Source organism: Panthera tigris, chromosome C1 (genome assembly GCF_018350195.1).
Source record: "Panthera tigris isolate Pti1 chromosome C1, P.tigris_Pti1_mat1.1, whole genome shotgun sequence".
Classification (NCBI taxonomy): domain Eukaryota; kingdom Metazoa; phylum Chordata; class Mammalia; order Carnivora; family Felidae; genus Panthera; species Panthera tigris.
The window spans coordinates 96,209,606-96,232,490 of record NC_056667.1 but is presented as its reverse complement, the minus strand read 5'-3'; the positions used below and the strand labels follow the sequence as shown (position 1 = coordinate 96,232,490).

At 40.2% G+C, this 22,885-nt stretch overlaps 1 protein-coding gene across 3 annotated transcripts in view; it reads right to left on the bottom strand.

Annotated features, from left to right (window-relative positions):
• MAGI3 (membrane associated guanylate kinase, WW and PDZ domain containing 3) overlaps window positions 1-22,885 on the bottom strand; it is a 245,345-nt gene that overhangs the window by 33,294 nt on the left and 189,166 nt on the right. For all 3 annotated transcript variants that reach the window (XM_042998222.1, XM_042998224.1, XM_042998223.1), the window contains exons 7-11: window positions 15,860-15,917; window positions 11,638-11,732; window positions 5,910-6,098; window positions 3,039-3,644; window positions 1,779-1,810 (exon numbers count right to left, since the gene is read on the bottom strand). In XM_042998222.1, the coding sequence (XP_042854156.1) occupies window positions 1,779-1,810; window positions 3,039-3,644; window positions 5,910-6,098; window positions 11,638-11,732; window positions 15,860-15,917 (980 nt within the window). The remainder of the gene's footprint in view (window positions 1-1,778; window positions 1,811-3,038; window positions 3,645-5,909; window positions 6,099-11,637; window positions 11,733-15,859; window positions 15,918-22,885) is intronic.

The following is a 22,885-nucleotide window of genomic DNA, read 5'->3' as shown; positions in this document are numbered from 1 at the left end:
CAAGCTGACTTTGAGAAAATGGACACAGGGACACAACGCAGCACTGCTGGGCGGGAGGGAGGACCTTCGTGAAGGTCTGGATCGGCCCCACCGCCCCCACTCCCTCCATTTAATTCCCCGTGAAGATGTCTGAGATACCATGCTTTCTGAGAAAATGGAATAGGAAGTGTTAACTCTAACTCGGTACAAAGAGGACACTACGAATCCCCTGCGTGGCCGATTCAAATACGTGAAGGAGAAACGCACCACGCCGGGCAATCCAGCAAGGGAAAACGGGAGCATGTTTTCCTGTTTTTTCCAATCTGACAAAACTTTCCCAGAATAACAGCCAGGCAAAATGATTCAATAAAATTTTAAAGATGAGATCCAATACACAGCCGAAGAAAATAAATATGGGTTTGAGAACAGCTGGTTATTCTGAATAATCGCTTGCGGGGGGCGGGGGGGAGAGAGGGGCAGGGGGGAGATTATAGATGTTTGCGAAAAAATAATGCTGAGGAGGATGGAGCACCGGGGGCAGCTTATGAGGGAGTGATATGAGGACAGTCGCTACGAGTGTTGTTCCCGGGGGCACCCTTCACTGATCCAGACCCGGTCGGACGGCAAGAAGAGGAGGGCGGCCTCCTCCCCCCTCCCCCACACGTCCCAGGATTCTGTCAGAGCAGGCACAAGGTCATCAGTTAGAAAGCTTTGGGGTCACCCTGGCTGCTCTTGGCGTCTATTATGAAACAGACTGGCAGCACAGAAGTTAAAAACAATGACTAGGGGAACCAGAGAATCCTAGGAGAACACAGTGCAATTTTAACTAAATAGGCAGAAAGCATTTCTGTTCACACTGGCTGTTAAGTGGTACAGTCTATAAAAATGCAGAATGTTTCTGTCCTTTTGATCCATGAAACAGCAAATTTGTAGAGGGTCCTATCCGGTGGACTAGCATTAATGCATTTTCTATCTGATGGTCCTTCCTTTAAGCCTGTGCTTTCTGGTTATGGAAGACCATCTTTCATTGGGAGATGACAGGCTCCCAATCAAGCAAACCAGAACTAAATTAGGTTTTAATACGTAATTGTCTTTATATCCACACCCATATAATTGTGCGTATTCTGGCAGCTACATGTCTGCACCTAGCACATTTTCTTTCCTGGCACTGTTTGCCGTGCCCTTTTTTAGGTCTTATTTGCGATACAGGTCCTTAAATAGGCTACTCAGTTATTCAGAAGAACGCCAAAGAAAATGCTGTTTCAAGTCTGACAGCCTTTCACTTTGAAAACAGGCAGATTGGGCACCGAGGCCCCAATTACTCTAGAAAGTCTTGTTTAGTCCATTGTAAAAAGGTTCTCTCAACGTGGGTATTTATGGTCCCCGTGAAATGACATGAACCTCCCACTTCTCTTTGGGCATCAGGGAAGAAGCAACAGTTTTTATTCTCTGCCCTAACATTCAGCCCCTCCTTACCCTTGCTCCTCTGAGACGCAAAGAGAACAGAAGGACCCCTAAGTAGGCACTTCATTGTGTTCACGTTTCACCATTTAGAGGACAGGGCTGTTGGGAGTGTGGGCCTCGAGTTTTCCTTCAATAGAAATACTTCCCCGGGAAAGCACACCTCCTCTCTAACTCACACGCTTCCCCAGAGCTTCTGATACAAGCCCAGGGCAGAATGCCTCCTCACTTCTCCCAGTCGATAATCACCACCACAGAGGGCTGCTCTTAACGGAGGGGAACGTGGCATCTCTTTTGCTGTGTTGGGAAGAAGGATTTGAGGACCACTGTATACTCACCATCTTGGCAGTTTTAGTTGGTGAAGGAGGACCTTAAAAAAAATGAGCCAAATTTTAAAAACAGAAGAAGCATTCCCAGATCACAAGTACTGCTCATGTCTATGATAAAACTAGCTTCAACTTTTAGTGGGCTAGTAAATTCTATGGCCAACGCCCTCTATGTGCCAGGCATTGTACATATATTATCTCATTTCATTTTTCTGACAATCCTAGGCATAAATGTTACTATAGATCAGGTAAACAAAGACTCAAATAAATTATATTACTTCCTTATAGCACAGAACCAACACGTAGCAAGGGAGGAAATTGACATCAGTCCTATCTGACACCAAACCCTGGTCTCTTTGTTGTATTTGTTGGAACCCTGGATAACTCTCCAGCACTCACAGGGGATCTTCCCCCAGCTCTGAGCACATTCTACAGTATCACCCAGAGAAGAAACAAAAATAGTTCAAAGAAATGAGAACAGTGAAAAACATCCCAATGAAGTTCAACTGCTCATTTGCCTCAAAAATGAAAACTAAAAGCCAGAGAGAGAAGTGCGAAGGGCTAAATTTTATTCTTTCAAATACTAGTCGTTCATAGGTATGGATTTACGAAAGCCCATCAAAATCCAACTTTATGATTAGTCCTCGGAACTGGATTTATGTCTGCGAGCAGTTCAAGTCAGCTGATGACCTTGGAAAATAAAAATTATATTTCTCTCACATGAGTACTGTGGGATTTAATTAACATTTACGGACAGATACTAAAGCTTAAGATAAAAGCCTTATGAACACCAGCTATCATGATTGCTTTTACAGAACAGATTAATACACCATCCAACATTTTGCGTATTCACAGAGACGCTAGCTCTTTGAAAACATCTTCCGTACATTACAGAGGTCCAGATGAAGTACCACTGGTTGAAAGCGTCTATTTCTATTACTGTCATCAACAGAGAAGATGCAATGAAGAGGACACGTTTCATTTGAAGCAGCATAATGCTGCGACTCTCTCTCATCACGAAAGCCGTAAATCAGATTTTAAAGAGAATACGGAGGGAAGAAAATCCATCACGGACACGAATGAAACCACTAATAACTGGAAAAACTGCTGAAGATACTGCTTACGGAAGCAGGCAGACGGAACCTTAAGGAAAATGCACACTAATTACCAGTTAAGTCGGCTGGGAAAAGAGGGATTCTGCCCTGGAAGGAAGGACGATTAACAGATATAAATGCATGAACAATGAAGCGTTTTCCTTGTGCTTTTACTCACCTCCTCTCAAGATAAGCAATGGTACATCTGCACCTACTGGAAACTGCTTTAGCACCTCTACCACTTGGAGATGTGTTAAATTCTGCACATTTTGATGGTAAATTTCCTTAATTATATCCCCCTTCTGTAGGCCTTGACACCACTGACTATCCAATATCATTTTGACCTTCTGTCCTGTTGGGCTGTCAGCAATTGCAAACCCAAAGCCTTTAGGGCCCTTAATCAGAGGGATAGTCACTAGTTCAGGCTGGGAGCTGCCTGATGATGCCATCGATGCTCTCTGCTCGCTCGGGTCTGATGGTCCATTGAGACGGTCACTGATCAAGGCGTGTCCCGGTTTTCCATTCTGGTCCAGAACCACTGCTCCTGACTTAAAATCCTGAGTATTCACACAAGTCTCTCCCTTGGTTAATGACTGTCCGTTGATGACAGGCGTAGCAGCAACAATGTCCACAACAGGATCTTCATTGTCGTCAGGGAGTGGATACCCACGACATAAAGTGAGGTTTACATACTGATTGACAGGTACCAATTGAAACATCTGGACAACATCTGCATGGGTGTGACCAAGGACACAGTTGCCATTGATGTCTACAATAACATCACCTGCGAAGACACAATCGTGTTCAAAACATTAAAGCCACCAAAGTAAGTTAATTTTCTGTTGGAGGAGGAACAATAATCAATTTATCATCTAAATCTGAATTCTGGAACCCTCTTGCTATTCATTAACTGCTGAAAAGACAGATTTTGAACACAGACACGTACGTCATTCTCCCTTCTGTGGTTCTTCTCTAAAAAGAATACAAATGTATAAAACCTTAATTATCTCTGCAGCAGAGTTATGACCTCAAGCTCAAGGGAATCATTTGGAAAATAACTGTAGATTCACACTGTCACTGTTAGTATATCCTCTGAGTCATACCTAAGCAGTCACACAAAGCTAGGCATGGAGTAGATATTCAGCACGTGTAAGAGGAGGAAATAATTCCATCAGCTACTCGTACAAACAGGCGATCTTTAAATACCACCTTATTTCTTCATTTTAAGAGGCCATTAATTACAAGGTGCTTACAAATTCTTCCTAGTTTGAATAATGTAGGCCTGAAGAGGAGAATAATGTAAAGTTATGAATCACTTTGCCTTTAGCATCCCTTCTTTTCATAGAGATTTTCAATTTATTGTACTCAGACTTCAAAAGGAGAAACATGCGACAAGAATACTCAACACAAGTGAAGAACGTATTATTTAAGACACCGAAAAGTCAGCTAAACTAATTCTTGTAAAATTCGGTTTTGCTTTCCTGATATACATTACTCCGACTACTTTGTTCCAGAATCATTGCTACTTGACATTCATCAGCAGGGAGGTTTTTTTTAATGTAGCCTTAACTTTTAAAATCTGTCCTCTAATGTCTCATCCATTTGCTGTTTTTATTTGAATGTGATGATTTAAAAGGTTATTTGCCAAGTAAAGATGCTTTAATTTGTCCTGATTGCACGTAGGCTTTGAAACATCAACACGAATGGTATTTAAAAACAAATGTGAGTGTGCAGAAACTTGTTTCATAATCTATGAAGACACAGAAATAATTAGACTAATAAGAAACAAAGTTCTGACGTTCCTCCTCTGGTAAAAGTTTCCAGAATGTTCACAGGAAGTATTGTATTGCTATGCAAATTAGACATCAGTTTTAGACATATCTGCATCTATATTATGAAACAGCATACACAAGTGCTACAAAATGTTTTGTGGACAAAATATTACAGAAGTCAAGACTGAAAGCTTAAAAATTTTTACTGTTAACTTTAATCTCTAGAGTTTGTTACTCTCATAAATCAAGAGCGAAAATAATTTTCCTTATAAATATAACTTTTGATTATTTTAAGTTTTCTTGTTTTAAGTCTCTGTCACTTAAATGGGAAAGCAGAATATGAGAGATGTCATATCCTAATTGAAAATAAGTTGATATATGCCATCAAAAGTCCTATGACAACTGAACTGTCCAAACAGGGGACTCACTTGCATGGTATATGAAATATCAGAAAAGTCCAGCAAAACGGCACAAGAAACAACCTCAGTGACACAGTAAAATCTTTCTGGAAAAAGGTGCTTACACCTCCCCCACAATTGTAACTGGTCTTGAACTTCCTCTAACCCCCTCAGCCATAAAAACTGCCAGCCATATAAAAATATCTGACAATTACCAAGTAAAGACTTGGGGAAAACTATACAAAAGACAAATTTACACAGCCCTGTAAAAACGGTAATTTCATGTCCGTAATTCTTAACATGGGAGTTTAATTTTACTAACAACCAATAAGACTGAGGAAGCAAAAACAAAACAAAACAAAACAAAACTTGGGAAAATTTGTGGGACATCATTTGTTTGATAATCACTATAAACATCACAATGGATCATTTTCCCCAAAGATTACAGGTAAATATTAAATAGTTCCAAAAGTACCCTACATCATCAAAGAAAAACAACCAGTTTTCTGAGATGATTAACAAATCTTTATCTTAGCACAAAGAGCTGTCTCAAGGTGATACAAATTACTCCAAAAAATTAATACATTTCATATGTTTTTTCCAAGTTTGCACTTACTTGTAAAAAATGGCCCTCTCTCAAAATTACTACGCACTTAAAGGATAAACTATTTTCATACAGGAATCTTCCTACCCTGTTGTATAATTTAGTTTTCTCTCTCTCTCAACTATATATATGTAGTATACACATGTAGTTAGAACATATGCAAAATATATTTATTATATGTAAGTTTTATAAATGTATGTATAAACAAAACCTTTTCACTATAGTTTTTGTTGACAGTATCATTACTCTTCAAATAATTCTGAAAAATTTGCTACCTGGTGCAATTTTCCCATCCTGAGCTGCAGGACCATCTTTCAGCACATTTTTCACTTGTAGGAACTCATCAGGCCTATCTCCACCAATAATGGTAAAACCAAATCCCATTGTGCTTTTCTTCAATGATGCTCGAATAAGGATGCCTTTCAGCTGTGATGGATCTCGAGTAAAGTGGGATTTTTCCATATCTGTACCAAAATGAGAAATGGGTTTGAGAGTGAAAATACTTACAATGAAGATGGCCCTCAAAGTCAAGCTTTCAAGACAGTCTATATAAGTAGAAGAAATCATGAAAGAAAGCACATTAGAGAGAATCTAATACTATGAAGCAGAATTTAAATTAGTAAACTATAAATCACTTGAAAAAAAAAAAACCTTAGCCAATTTCATTTCTCTTTTATAGGACTCTTCTACGTTATATGAAAGGTAAAAACACCTACTTTATCACCCCCTCATTGCCCAATTTGTTTGTCCTTTTTCTCATCCCAAAGAGTCCTTCATATGAAGTCCAAATGAGACACCTGAGGGACCACCTTTATTATTAAATTCCTTAAAGTCTTGGACATCATTCAGCCATACATTTCATTTAAAAAAGCATCTACTGAGCTCTACTGAGAAAACACTGTTCTAGGAAGATGAAGGCAACTGTCACAAACTTATGAAAAAGAATATACTGGGAACTTTTTATAATTCACAACTCAGGCTTTCTGTAGCCTTCAATTCGTATCTGATGTGAAGGCATGAATCCCTGACCTCCCAGTAAGTAGCTCCACATTTCTTTCCCTTTTATTCATGTTTAGTAAATACTTTAGGAAGAAAACAAACATAGCTCCATTAAAAAGCCTATTTTTAGAGGTTTCCTCAGATGATACTAAAACTAGAAGTGATCCATATTTGCAAATAGCACCACCCTTCTCTCTCCCCTCCTCTCCTTGACCACGGCTGTCATTAGGGCACTTTGAGAACCGTGAAAGGGTCAAATGGTGCAGAGTAAGAGCTTACGAAGTGTTGTTTAAATGAACTTTTGAAATGATAGTCTAACATTTTCTGTCAAATATGTAATAGTTTATTGAGATAAAATCACATATGGTAGAACTCGGCCATTTAAAGTGTACAAGTCAATGCTGTACCCCCGTCACCACCACCCGATTTTAGGAAATCCCCCCACCCAAAGAAAACCCCATGCCTGTTGCGGCCACTCCCCATTTCTCCCTAACCTGTGCTCACACCCTAGTGTTTGGCAATCACTAATCTACTTTCTGTCTACAGCTTTACCCAAACTGGACGTTTCATATAAATGGACTCATATAATATGTGGTCTTTTGAATGATTTCTTTCACTGGGCATAACGTTTTTGAGGTTCATCGGTAAGTTTTAGCATGTGCTAGTACTTTATTCCCTTTTTATTGCCAAATGACGGTCCATTGCAGGGATATATTATATTTTACTTCCCCATTTTTCAGTTGATGGACATCTGGGTTGTTTCCCCTTTTTGGCCATTATGAACAATGTTGTTATGACCGCTCGTGTACCAGGTTTTGTGTGGGTACATATTTTCAGTCCTCTTACGTATATGCTAGGACTGAAGTGCAGCCATTGCCATAAACATAGAGTAACTTTGTTTAACATTTTGAAAAACTGCCAAACTTGTCCAAAGATCCCGCACCATTTTATACTTCCACCATCACGCAGGAGGGCTCCAATTTCCCTGCTGTGTTGCTAACACTCGTTACTGTGGGCTTTTTGATTCTAGCCACTCCAGTGGGCATGAGTGGAATCTCACCGTGGTGTAGATGCTCATTTCCTTAGTGACTTAAATCAGCAAAGGTGACTAGCTTCATACACGGCTCGCCCTCAGCACTAGCGTCCAGCCCAGACCCATTTGTAAGTGGCTGCTGCGGCCCCTCTTAAAAAGGCTTCGAAGAGACATGCGTTAAAGCTCGTTGTCAGTTACAAAAGAGTAATCTTTGTGGCTGCCCCATAAGGTAGCACAGACTGTGCAGTGTGCAACCAGCTCCCTCAAGAGACAGGGCTGCCCTGAAAATACTGACAAAGGCAAGCTTGGGGTGGGAGTAGGTCTACTTTATTTGACATGTTCTTCCTACTGAAGATCTCTTACTGATCTCTTACAAGTGAAAGCACTTGACATGAAAGAAGGAAAGGAAAGGGAAAAGGAAAAGAGAAAGAGAAAGAGAGAAAGAAAGAAAGAAAGAAAGAAAGAAAGAAAGAAAGAAAGAAAGAAAGAAAAGGGGAAGGGGAGGGGAAGAGGAAGGGGGGAAGGGGAGGGGAAGGGGAAGGGGGAGGGGAAGGGAGGGGAGGGGAGGGGAGGGGGGAGGTAACTAATTCATGGGATTGTTATAGGGATTGAACTAGGTAAAGCATCAAAAGCACGGGCAACAAGGCCTGACAAACAGTAAGCGCTCAATAAATGCAGATGACCACAAACACATACATGCTGTCTAAAGAAGGAGGTTCCTGGCTTACAAACGTGAATACTTCTCCATGTGGCAAGCATATCGTTGGAATGGATGCATCAAACAACTGCAAGATGCTATCAAGGCATCTGAAGAGGGACTGTAATATTAATAACCTTGCAGAGATATTGAGTCTTAGATGAGAAGATGTACACAAAGCATCCAATCGAGTACCTGACCCAGTATCTCCAATGAACGGTAGCCATCATTCTTCCAGAACTTCTATCGCTTCTAGGAAGCTTTTCTTGCCCTTCTCATAGTCAGATTTAATTTTTCTCTCCTTCGTTCCAACTCTCTCCTTTGTTTATGTCTGTTATCATACTGTACTAAAATTAGGTGTCTAGTTCCCTGCCTAAACTGTGAACTCCTGAAAGACAAAGGCTGAGTCATTCTTCTTCTTTTAATGCCCAGCTCATAGGAGAGAGCCTGGTTATCTAAATTAATAGCACGCGCATGGTCCCTGCCCTCAAGGAGCTTAGAGTTTAATGAGGGAGAAAAAAATCTCCCTTGACATGTGCTATGAACACATGGGCACTCACAAACTGTATATTATAATACAAAGAACTCTGAATTTAAACTCCGTAAAGCTAGGTGCAAATTCGGGCTTGACATTCACTGTGCTTCTAAGCAAAAGGCTTATCTCTACTAATGTCTCTCCTGTGCAATGGGGATTCATGTTTCCCTCCAGTTAGTATCCTCTGTTTACCCTCTTTCAGTCAAAGCTATAAAAACAGTGGACTATACCCATCGTCTCTGCTTCATCACCCACCATTCCCTCTTCCTTCTGCTGCATTTTTACTTCTTTTCCACTTGCTCTTGCTAGAGTGACAGATGACCTCCATATCGTCAACCTCAGCATACACTTTTCAATTTCCACCTTTCTTGACTTTTCAGCAACATGGGACACACTCAACTTCTTTTGGAAACTCATTTCTTCTCCTGGCTGCCTCCACCTATGGCCGCATCTCTTGTTACTACCCCACAAATCTCCCATGTGCTAGCCATTCCTATCTGTTCTTTGGCCCCTAGACCACCATTTCATGCACCTATAGTTTTATACATTCCGTTCCTTTTAACTCTTCCTGACACTTTAAGACCCACTTCTAAAGTGTCCTCTGTTTTGAAAGCTCCTCTGTGTCCTTGACCTGCTCCACCAAAGGAGAGGTGAGCACTCCCTCCTTTATGCCTATTAATACATCTCTATTAATACAACATGTATATCTCTATTAATAACAAGGAAAGTATTGGCCACCATTTGCCGGATACCATTGTAAGCACTTTATACATACTAATTTGCACGCTTAGAAACACCTTCAGAGGTAAGTGTTATTCTTATTTCTATTTTATGGATAAAGACACAGGGGCACAAAATGTTTAGGGAACTTATCCAAGGTTACACAGCTGGGATTCATACCTGATCCGTCGTCTGCACATTTAGCTGCTATCTGAGAATGGCACCTAACACCATATATGGCAACCATTAATTTCCTATATTAGAATGTGAACTTTTTTTGTAATGTTTATTCATTTTTGAGGGAGAGAGAGAGAGAGCATGAGCGATGGAGGGACAGAGAGAAAGGGGGACAGAGGATCTGAAGCAGGCTCTGTGCTGACAGTGAGCCCGACGTAGGGCTTGAACTCACCAACTGTGAGATCATAACCTGAGCCGAAATCTGATGCTCGCTCAACTGACTGAGCCACCCAGGTGTCCCCAGAATGTGAATTCTTGAGGTCAAGACCTAATCATTTTTGAGTAACATGTGACTGGCAAAGCACTGGGCATACAGCAGGTGCTCAAAAATATTTGTTAAACTGAAAACGCTTACTAAATCAAATGGAAAACTTAAGGGATGAGACTATGTTTTTGAAGAGTAGCTGTAAGAAACAAGTGCTTCTTGGGGCGCCTGGGTGGCTCTGTCAGTTAAACAGCCAGCTCTCGGTTTTGGCTCGGGTCATGATCTCTCCGTTCTTTTTTTTAATGTTTATTTATTTTTGAGACAGAGAGAGACAAAGCATGAACGGGGGAGGGTCAGAGAGAGGGAGACACAGAATCTGAAACAGGCTCCAGGCTCTGAGCTGTCAGCACAGAGCCCGACGCGGGGCTCGAACTCACGGACTGCGAGATCATGACCTGAGCCGAAGTCGGCCGCTTAACCGACTGAGCCACCCAGGCGCCCCGATCTCTCCGTTCTTGAGTTCCAGCCCTGCATCAGGCTCTGCACTGACAGCAGGGAGTCGGCTTGGGATTCTCTCTCTCCCTTTCTCTCTGCCCTCCACTGTTTGTGCACACACTCTCTCTCTCTCTGAAAATAAATAAATAAACTTAAAAAACAAAAAAGAAAGTGCTTCTCTCATTGGCAACAGAAGTGGGGAGTCTACTTGATTATTATAATATGACTGTGTAGACAGAACCCTGCTTATTAACTACAGATGGAGCAGGGGGAAGGGATGGGGAGGGACGAGTAGAATGTAAGAAATTCCTGGGCAGGTTTTTCAAAATACACATGGCTAGGCTCATCAAAATATCAGGTTCTGTGCATTTTAAAAATGTCCCCCAGGGGCTCAGACAGTTAAGTGTCTGACTTTGGCTCAGGTCATGATCTCGCAGTTCGCGGGTTCAAGTCCCTCATTGCGCTCTGTGCTGACAGCTCTGAGCCTGGAGCCTGCTTCGGATTCTGGGTCTCCCTCTCCCTCTGCCCATCCCCCACTTGCATTCTGTCTTTCTTTCTCTTTCAAAAATGAACGTTAAAAAAATTTTTTTTTTAAATGTTCGCCAAATGATTTTGAATTACTAATATCTTACCATTCCACCTGAAAATCAATGATACAGGCAAATAATATGGTGGATTTATTCATATCAGTTCACCAAGAATCCTGGGTGGTTACAGACCTCAGACCTAAGTGTTAACTTGGGAGAAGCTCACCATGAATTAGAGATCTCACACTGTCCTGGCCTGAAACCCTGGGAAACAATGCAATCTTCACACAGCAACCTCAAACCCGTAACAAAGCCATGCAACATCTTCCACCAACAATTTCACACTTTCCATATAAGCAGCATAGAAGTAGCAGGACTCTCAAAATGTTGAGACGTTTTATTAAGATGATTCCTATGTTTACAGTGATAACAAGGAGACATTCTCTGTTGAACTTCAAAGCCCCGACAATAAAAAGTTCAAGCTCGCTTTCATTAAGTCAATAAATAAATTTCACAAGGTATTCTTGGGAGAAAGGATTGAGGAAAAAGTTCTACCTGGTTTTGAAGGCCCGGTATCAGCCTGTCCTAACTGCTTTTTCCGTTTGGCTTCCTCCACTGGATTTTCAAACTGGGTTTTCTGGTTAAGGTGACTGTAAAATGTGGAAAAATAAGCATTTAAGTTTAAGAAGAAAGAATTATGTTATTTTTAAATAGACTCTTATTCCATTCCATCCCCATATGGTTAAGGGGCGAACACGTATCTGTAGACTACGGAACTTAGAGAAGCTAAAAGACAGTAGATGGTTTCGGCAACTAAAGAAGGGCCCATGGAAGACACCTAGGGTGAAAGCTGCTGAAGGATTCACTACAGCTTCTGAATCAAGGAACCCCACAGAGCCAATGACAGTTTTCAAAACCGTAGGAGAAGCCCTCACATTTAATGCAATCGGAATGGTTGGCAATGGATCAGTTCATTTTCTAAAAAGCAGTTAATGGTAGGAGGATTTTAATTCAAGTTTTGTTAAAATGAAGCAGCTATAAAGACGCTTTTGGAAAAATCTGAGTATAGCAGCTTTCTAGAATCTTACTATTATTTTTCAACTGACTCACCCACATCAATTTAGCAGAGCAACTAAGAGAGAGATTTGCTTGTATCAATTTGTATCACAGAACTTTGCCACACTTAAATTTTGTCATGATTATGTAATAATTAATATAATTAGGTAATTACATATAAATTTGACTGGTATTTCTGATTTAGGAACATTCACGACTGCTGTGGAAAGCACACAGCCACGGGGAGACCAAGGGAGAGCGGCTAGCCAACAGCAGTCAATGCATGGCGGGCAAAAGTACATTTCCCTGGGGCGGGTGGGGCGGGTGGGGGGGGGGAGCAGAGCACCGTTTTGTCTGGCAAAGTCAGTCAAGTGGAAGCTGGGTGAGAACACAACTACTGTACAAAAGCTGTTTCAACAGGTTTCATACAGAAGCAGTGGGATTTACGTTCTAGCACTTCCATGGTACAAATATATTTCAGCCAAATGATACACATTTTCCAGTAGAATCCATTTTAACAAGAAGTAGCATTAGCAACTACCAACGATTAAACGGCAAATCATGAGACTCTCAGATTATGACTGCTTTTAGATAGGCTGGGTATTACAAAATTTGCCCAGAAACAGTTATACAACTTGGATAATTACTTTGCCCTCTGCGAGCATCAATGGTGCTGAGGGAAGAGGACAGCAGGGACCCGTCAGGTATGCTGACTTTATGTCGTTTAGGCTTCTAGGGCATTATTAACTCTGCAACAGATGCAGTTACTTCGTTTCAGAGTCTAAATATGGCAAGTTCTACCTGAAATTCTTTGGGTTGTGGTTTCACTAAAAGTAAACTTCACTAAAAGTAGGGTTCTGTTTCCTATCGAGGGGGACCCCTGGTCAGTGAGTTAACTGTTAAACCCTCTGGGAACATGAAGATCTTTGGTGTTAAGTACTGTTTTCAACATTATTTGTTGGGTACGGACAGGTCACAGATTCTTGAAAAAATAAAACCGCCAAAAGTGACACTCGGAAAAGGATGAACCTGTTTAGAATGAACCCTGGCCTGCGTTAACATCATCAGCTGGAATGACTCATTTTGCCAGCTAGGCATTAAAACGTAAGAAGTAGCGATTTGTATTTATACTCTTCATAATGTGTGGGAAAGGAGGGTAGGAGTACTCAACTAAACAATCCCTTTCCTGAAAATTCTTTGACAAAAGGATGTAAGATTCTAGCGAAGGGAGTAATTGCACCTGTCACCTTAAACTACTTAGATTAAAATGCTACCCAAATAACAAAACAAAACAAAAAAGTAAAAAAAAAAAAGCCCTCCTTTTCTTTTGGTTACTTACAGCCACAATATTGTTAAGATATAACAGATTTTGTTTTCCATATAACTAGCTATGGGGAATAAGAGAGAAGAATATCACAGATTACCAGAAAAATTAAAGAAGGGGAACAAAGAAGCATGATTATATAGATACCTTGGAATCTCATCTGTATTAAAACTTTGTGTATAATAGGTAGATTTAAAAAACTCATCTCCACAAACAAAATCTGTATTCTTTCATGAAGAATTTGAGATATTAAAGCAGATGAGTACTTTGACTTGGAAACCTACGAGCATCAAGACATTGAACGCAACAGTATGAAACAACGTTTCTAAGTACGTAAGCATTCTCATAGAAGGCCTGCCATTAGATTTCTGGAACAATTTTATTTGCAAAAATAAATTAATCCATTTCAGAATCGCATCCCCGAAAATAAATACTTGCAGAGAAAAAGTGCCATTGCAGTTGGTGTTACTACTACAAGGCTCCTGCCAAGAGCAATCATTGTGCCATCTGGTTTGACAAACTGAGAGAGCCAAAGAGTAGCCGTTCAAGTAACAGCTTTTTATCTCCATCAGTAAACTCACTGCAGATGACTATGGTCGGGATTCAAAACCTAACTAATCTGGGAAGCAAGCCACACTCCATGGCTCAGCTGACTCCATACTAATGTGCATCTTGAGTACAGCCTGCTCTTTCTTAATCTAATAAATTACCCTCCTGTAAAACGAGCTCATTCTGGGACCAATCATACAAAATCATGCTGCTGCTGCTTTTGCTTCTAATTCAGGCTATTTCACATGCTCTGTGACAACTAGGAACAGGTCACCTCGGGATCCACCCTGAGGTTGCTTCAATGTTGTATCTTTGCTTAATGAGAACCAGATCATTTAGCCCAAGATTTTATAACAGGCAAATGACTTTCACCTCTTGACCATGTATTCAGATTTCCTTGGAATGGACAATAAAAGAATGAGAATCATTATTGCAGAAATTTGTTCAGCGGTGTCCGTGGCAATTAATAGTTTATTGAAGCCAAATGTAAACGGACCAAACAGCTAGGGGGAAACATCCCACAAAACCTTTCAGTTGGCCTTCACATAGTCCTTTGACTCGAGAAGTGGTGGTTTCTTTAACTAAATATGCTTTAGGGAAAAAAACCAAACAAACAAAAGAGCCGCTGTGTACTTTTCACACCATAATATCAGCAAGATATTAAATAGCACAACAAAAATAAAATTAGCATTGCCATCCGAAGGAACCAAAGTATCGACATTGTGAAGTTCTCTACCTACAGGTCAAAGTGAGTCGTTTTCTTAGGGTACAGGTTCGAGTTTAAGAAATCATTCCAAATATCGAACCACAGTGACTCATACAACAATCTACACGTTAGAATAAAGACTAGACGTACACTTGAAACCACTGTAATCTTGTGTGTCAACTATATTTGATTTTAAAAAAAGAGGAGAAATACAACAGGAGTCAGAGATACTGACTTTAGGGATAAATACTAGGAAATGGCATTTGTTTACGCCACAAAGTGATGAAACAGTAATCGGCAATTATAAAACTAGAAGATTCTCCCGTTTGCTATTTTTTCAGGTAATGATATTCTGCCTTCACCACCTCGGCAGTAGACTGAGACTCCTACCTACTGGGAGGTATATATGCCTACGGCTAAAGGAGGTACACAGCAACATTTCTGACGCGATTATTTGCCGTTGGTCAAAATTCTACCTATAGCATCTGGAAAGAAAGCCATCCCAACGGTCATAACAGGGGAGCAATTGGCTAAATTAAGAAAAGGGAAAGAAACATTGCATGTTGATGTTATCCTGATTTCTGTGACTAACACAGGCAGGTGTTTGTGCTCAGCTCCTACATGGAGTTATGTTTAAATTTAACCATAGCAGCTGTGTAAGAGGCAACTTTCTTCCCCTCAAAAGAATACTAAGCTTTCCTGGATTAGTTCCTTATGAGACAGTACACTCCTAATCCTGTACTCCCCAACTCTGGATCGTTACGGCACGCTGCCCTTTCCCTGTCTTCGCGACCAGATAGCTGTAGTGTTGGAAGTGACCTTAACGTTTCATCTAGTTCCTGCCCTCATGTCACCGTTTCCTATATACTACTTTTCTCTTTAAAGGCTGTAGTGGTAATGGTAACACTTGCAGCTACTCATCAGCCTGGCAACTGCCCTCTTACTCTATTTACTTCAAAGCCAACTTTTGGGGAGCCCAGAACCACGGAGATAAATGCTCGCTGCCCCTCCTTCTAATTCCCCTAGTGGAAAGCCTTGAAAGCTGGACTGCAGAAGCATGAAGTGTTGTATTCTGTATTCCCTAAAGCTGTATAACGAGGGAAAAACATTTGGGAGAATAGTAACTGCGATAACAAACTTACTCGACATAGTACGTCCCATACTGAGGGTCCTCTATTTTCTCCCAGCCATAAGGAAGTTCTGTAAATTAAAAAGAGAAATGGAGTAAAATGCCAGATTCCAAACCAGCAGAAAAGAATTCACCACGAGTGAATTGAAGTGTCTTTTATTTCATGACGCTAACATTTGGGAGACCGACAGAAAGCTGAGGACTCACTTTCAAAGAACAAACACAGTTTGAGTCCGAGTGGCTTCTTCAATAGCTAGTGAGTGTCTCAGCAGGTAATTAGAAGCCCAGAACAAAAGATGACATTCAACTCAAAACCGTTGACATGAATCCTAAGCCATAAAAATGTTAATTATTTAAAAAATCATCTGGTATGGATCTTTCATTTAAACAGCTTTATAATGGGGCACCTGGGTGGCTCAGTGGGGTGAGTGCTCAACTCTTAAACTGGCTCAGGTCATGATCTCATGGCTTGTGGGTTCGACTGACAGTGTGGAGACTCTCTCTCTCTCCCCTCCATCCCCCCCCCCAAATTGAATAAATAAACTTAAAAAAAAATAAACACTTATAATGCTGATGCAAGTCACACCCTATAGTTCAATACAAGCAGCAGCTACGTGTTCAATTTTTCACTATTATACATATGACCTGTCAATGATTTCTACTATTCTGACCCACTTCTCCCCCTAAAAAAAGTCCAGCCTTGGATTTTTGCCATTGCAGGTGGGCAATCTAGATTTCCTTAAAATCTAAGAAAAATACCTACTTTCTCTTGCATTAATTTGAGTTTCTGAATGAAAATGTAAAATAACTACCACAGCTCCTTGTGTAGAATCCGTATTTGTGTCTGGTAACAAAGGAATATCTTATGCAGGATTATTATATATTATTTAGCCCAGGTAACTAATAAAATATAACCAGAAAAACCAAAGGTAGCTGAATTTCTGATAGTTAAAAAAATAAATAAAAAATTCCAGTCTTTCCAATAGAGACCGAAACTGTCAAGAAAAAAATCCTCTTTTCCTTTCCACTCTGTTTTCCTAGTTACAGCTTCTGAAGAATCATTTTATTAGTGAGACGCAGATTTAGTTGGCAGGAATGTTCCTAGCAGGTGGTTTTAATGCTAGCAGTTTATACGTAGGAGCCCAGCAAGAGGGAGTTTTTTAAAAACCCAGTTATACACTATGATGGTCCATACTTTTATTGTCAATTTCTTTGAGAATGTTCTTCTGCCAGGCCAAAATACACATGTGCGTGTACACACACACACACACACACACACACACACACACACACACGACGTATGCTACACAGCAAATAGGCTTAGAATATATCCAAAGATTTATTAATTCTTTATCACTTAGCTGCAGTTTTGATGCATGGACTTTGCAAGGAAAAATTTCATTGTAATGAACCTGACAAGCTATCCAAACTATTATGCTAATAAAATTATTTCACATTCAGAATAAAAGGAGAGAATAGATGACTAGCCTCTGGATGAAAAGCTCTGAATCACCTTCATCCCCTTTCTCCCTCCTATTTTTCTGCCTGTGTATATATATCGATTGGTGGTTTTGAAGCTTGGTGAGTTTTTGTGGTTCTCCTTTGAAGGACCTGGCTGAAATGACTGAGGTGGAAAAGATGAGAATCGTTGAAAACGGCTGTATGAAAACAGAATAAAACAGCTAAGAACTGAGACACACTTCAGTTTGCTTTGATCTTCCACAGCTATGCAGCAAATAACTGTCAATTAAGTAGGTATGATAGTTTATACCAAGCAACTGTTACATGGGTAGGAGTATTTGCTGGATTAGTCTGTAAAAAATAAAAAAAAAGGTCTTTCATAATATTACCAAAGCATTACCATTAAGGATCTTCCATGAAAGAGATTTTTTTTCTTTAATAGGAAGTTTCTTGAAATAGCACGGGAGCTGAATGGTGCTGAGTAAGGATGGATGCTATTACTGCACCATGGCTGGATTTATGCTTTGTCTTTAGAAAAGTTTGCAGAATTGCAAGAACTGTAGACAGAGCTGAAACATTCCACTTGGTATCTAAACAACTTGCCAAAAAAATGTATTAATACTTAATAAGGATACAAGATTGACATAAATAGATTTCAGCGTTAATCTGGAGTTGATTCAGCATTTTAATTAGCAACTAACAGATAAAGCACAGCCCTGTCTTTAGGAGAGTAAACAAACTGGTACTTTATCTCCTGGGTTACTTACTTAAAAATTTTTTTATGTTTATTTTTGAGAGAGAGAGACAGAGACAGAGAGAGAGAGTGAGTGTGCCAGCAGGGGAGGGGAAGAGTGAGAGGCAGACAAAGAATCCCAAGTAGGCTCCACACTGTCAGCACACAGTCCGATGTAGGGCTTGAACACATGAACTGTGAGATCATGACCTGAGCCAAGACCAAGAGTTGGACGTTTAACTGACTGAGCCACCTAGGCGCCCCGACTTACTTTTTTATTATTTATTTGTTTTTATTTTGAGAGAGAGAGAGAGAGAGAGAGAGAGAGAGAGAACATGAGCGAGCAGGGGAGAGGGGCAGAGGGAGACAGAATCTTTTTTGAAACATTTTTTAGATGTTTATTTATTTTTGAGAGAGAGAGAGAGACAGACAGACAGACAGACAGACACACGGAGCGTAAGTGTGAGAGGGGCAGACAGAGAGGGAGACACAGAATCTGAAGCAGGATCCAGGCTCCGAGCTGTCAGCACAGAGCCCGACGCAGGGCTCGAACTCACAAACTGCGAGATCGTGACCTGACCCAAAGTCAAATGCTTAACTGACTGAGCAACCCAGATGCCCTGAGAGAGAGAATCTTAAGTAGGCTCCGTGCTCAGCATGAAGCCCAGCGCAGGACTCAATCCCACAACCCTGGGATCATGACCTGAGCCCAAATCAAGAGTTGAATGCTCAACCGACTGAGCTACCCAGGCACACTTCTGGGGCTACTTTTAGTTATGGTTTTAAACCTTTACTACTGATACCTTTAGCTAGTTTTCTGCAGAACAGTTTAATGCAGATAAAGGAGCAGTTATTACTTTCCCATTTAAAATAAAGTTAATAAAAGCAAAATTAAAACACTTAGCGATTTTATACACTATCCACTGGCTCGATTAATTCACTGACTTCCTCTTTTCCCTTTCCCTCTCTTCCTCTTTCCTTCTTCCTTATGCAAAAATAATTAGAAACACAACCCAGTTCTTGACCTCAAAAAGTTCACAGTCTAAGCAGAGAAGCTAAATTACATAATCAAGATAAACATTAGCTTTTTGGGGGTGTGCAGTGGAAGGATACCAATTGGCTCATAAGAGTAGCTACCAGGAAAGTCTTCTAAAAGAGGGTGATGTTTGGTCAGTCTGTAAGGATGATTTGGAAATGGGGAGAATGGGGTCATTCCAACAGATCAAAGAGCACTGAGGGGTTAAGAATGGGTGGCATTTTCAGTAATTACAAATAATTTGACAGGACTGGAGTGAAGGCTGTGTGCAAGGTGTTTATCCTATAAGCAAGCATCAAACCACATTTCTTGAGGGCCATGTTAAGGATTCTGATCTTTATTTAGATAACAATGGAACAAAATTAAATTCATATTTGAGAAACATTATGGGGCCGCAGTAACAGAGGATGGAATCGATGGAGTGGAGAATAAAGACAGACAAATTAGAAAATGGTTAATAGCCTAGATAAGGAGTCATGAAGGCTGGAACTAAGGCAGTGGTAGAAGGAATGGAGAGAGAGAATGTTTAATAGAAGGCAAAGCAACAGGATTCAGAGACTAATATGAGATTGAAGGAGGAAAAGACAGGAAGCGGCCAAGATGATTGATGTCCAGGTTATTGGCTCTTCTGGCATGAGACCGATACATTAACAAATATTTATTGAATACCTACCATGAGAGTAGCTGTGGGAATAGGAGAGAGGTATTAATTTCCATTTAGAGGCATTTAGGGGAGAAATCATATGTAAAAACTGCCTAGTACATTCCCCAGCACCAATGGACATTCAAGAGATGGCAGGTGTTTATTTATTTATTTTTTTTAAATATGGAATTTATTGTCAAATTGGTTTCCATACAACACCCAGTGCTCATCCCAACAGGTGCCTTCCTCAATGCCCATCACCCACTTTCCCCTACCTCTCACCCCCCCTGCAACCCTCAGTTTATTCTCCGTTTTTAAGAGTCTCTTATGGTTTGCCTCCCTCCGTCTCTAACTTTTCTTTTCCTCTTCCCCTCCCCCATGTCTATCTCTTAAGTTTCTCAGGATCCACCTAAGAGTGAAAACATATGGTATCTGTCTTTCTCTGTATGACATATTTCACTTAGAATAACACTCTCTAGTTCCATCCACGTTGCTACAAAAGGCCATATTTCATTCTTTTTCATTGTCAAGTAGTATTCCATTGTATGTATAAACTGCAATTTCTTTATCCATTCATCAGTTGATGGACATTTAGGCTCTTGCCATAATTTGGCTATTGTTGAAAGTGCTGCTATAAACATTGGGGTTCAAGAGCCCCTATGCATCAGCACTCCTGTATCCCTTGGGTAAATTCCTAGCACTGCTATTGCTGGGTCATAGGGTAGGTCTATTTTTAAGTTTTTGAGGAACCTCCACACTGTTTTCCAGAGTGGCAGCAACAGTTCCCATTCCCACCAACAGTGCAAGAGGGCTCCAATTTCTCCACATCCTCTCCAGCATCTATAGTCTCCTGATTTGTTCATTTTAGCCACTCTGACTGGCATGAGGTGATATCTGAGTGTGGTTTTGATTTGTATTTCCCTGATGAGGAGTGACATTGAGCATCTTTTCATGTGCCTGTTGGCCATCTGGATGTCTTCTTTAGAGAAGTGTCTATTCATGTCTTTTGCCCATTTCTTCACTGGATTGTTTTTGGGTGTGGAGTTTGGTGAGTTCTTTATAGATTTTGGATACTAGCCCTTTGTCTGATATGTCATTTGCAAATATCTTTTCCTATTCCATTAGTTGCCTTTTAGTTTTGTTGATTGTTTCCTTTGCTGTGCAGAAGCTTTTTATCTTCATGAGGTCTCAATAGTTCATTTTTGCTTTTAATTCCCTTGCCTTTGGAGATGTGCCGAGTAAGAAATTGCTGCGGCTGAGGTCAGAGAGGTTTTTTCCTGCTTTCTCCTTTAGGGTTTTGATGGTTTCCTGTCTCACATTCAGGTCCTTTAACCATTTTGAGTTTATTTTTGTGAATGGTGTGAGAAAGTGGTCTAGTTTCAACCTTCTGCATGTTGCTGTCCAGTTCTCCCAGCACCATTTGTTAAAGAGACTGTCTTTTTTCCATTGGATATTCTTTCCTGCTTTGTCAAAGATGAGTTGGCCACACTTTTGTGGGTCCATTTCTGGAGTCTCTATTCTATTCCATTGGTCTATGTGTCTGTTTTTGTGCCAGTACCATGCTGTCTTGATGATTACAGCTTTGTAGTAAAGGCTAAAGTCTGGGATTGTGATGCTCCCGCTTTGGTCTTCTTCAAAATTACTTTGGCTATTCGGGGTCTTTTGTGGTTCCATACAAATTTTAGGATAGCTTGTTCTAGCTTCGAGAAGAATGCTGGTGCGATTTTGATTGGGATTGCACTGAATGTGTAGATTCTTTTGTGTAGTATTGACATTTTAACAATATTTATTATTCCAATCCATGAGCACAGAATGTTTTTCCATTTCTTTGTATTCTTCAACTTCCTTCATAAGCTTTCTATAGTTTTCAGCATACAGATCTTTTACATCTTTGGTTAGGTTTATTCCTAGGTATTTTATGGTTCTTGGTGCAATTGTGAATGGATCACTTTCTTTGTCTTTGTGTTGCTTCATTATTAGTGTAGAAGAATGCAACTGGTTTCTGTACATTAATTTTGTATCCTGTGACTTTGCTGAATTCATGTATCAGTTCTAGCAGACTTTTGGTGGAGTCTATTGGGTTTTCCATGTATAATATCATGTCATCTGCAAAAAGTGAAAGCTTGACTTCATCTTTGCCAAGATTTCCTTTGCCTTTGATTTCCTTTTGTTGTCTGATTGCTGATGCTAGAACTTCCAACACTATGTTAAGCAACATCCCTGTCATGTATCTGATCTCAGGGGGAAGCTCTCAGTTTTTCCCCATTGAGGATGACATTAGCTGTGGGCTTTTTGTAAATGGCTTTTACGATGTTTAAGTATGTTCCTTCTATCCTGACTTTCTCGAGGGTTTTTATTAAGAAAGGATGCTGAATTTTGTCAAATGCTTTTTCTGCATCGATTGACAGGATCATATGGTTCTTATCTTTTCTTTTATTAATGTGATGTATCACAATGATTGATTTGCGAATGCTGAACCAGCCCTGCAGTCCAGGAATGAATCCCACTTGATCATGGTGAATAATTCTTTTTATATGCTGTTGAATTCGATTTGCTAGTATCTTGTTGAGATTTTTTGCATCCATATTCATCAGGGATACTGGCCTGTAGTTCTTTTTTTTTTTTTTTTTTTTTTTTTTTTTTGCTGGGTCTCTGTCTGCTTTGGGAATCAAAGTAATGCTAGCTTCATAGAATGAGTCTGGAAGTTTTCCTTCCCTTTCTATTTTTGAACAGCTTGAGAAGGATAGGTATTATCTCTGCTTTAAATGTCTGGTAGAATTCCTCAGGGAAGCTATCTGGTCCTGGACTCTTATTTGTTGGGAGTGTTTGGATAACTGATTCAATTTTTTCGCTGGTCATGGGTCTGTTCAAGTTTTCTATTTCTTCCTGTTTGAGTTTTGGTAGTGGGTGGGTGCTTACGAATTTGTCCATTTCTTCCAGGTTGTCCAGTGTGTTGGCATATAATTTTTCATAGTATTCCCTGATAACTGCTTGTATCTCTGAGGGATTGGTTGTAATAATTCCATTTTCATTCATGATTTTATCTATTTGGGTCATCTTCCTTTTCTTTTTGAGAAGCCTGGCTAGAGGTTTATCAAGTTTGTTTATTTTTTCAAAAAACCAACTCTTGGTTTCATTGATCTGCTCTACAGTTTTTTAGATTCTA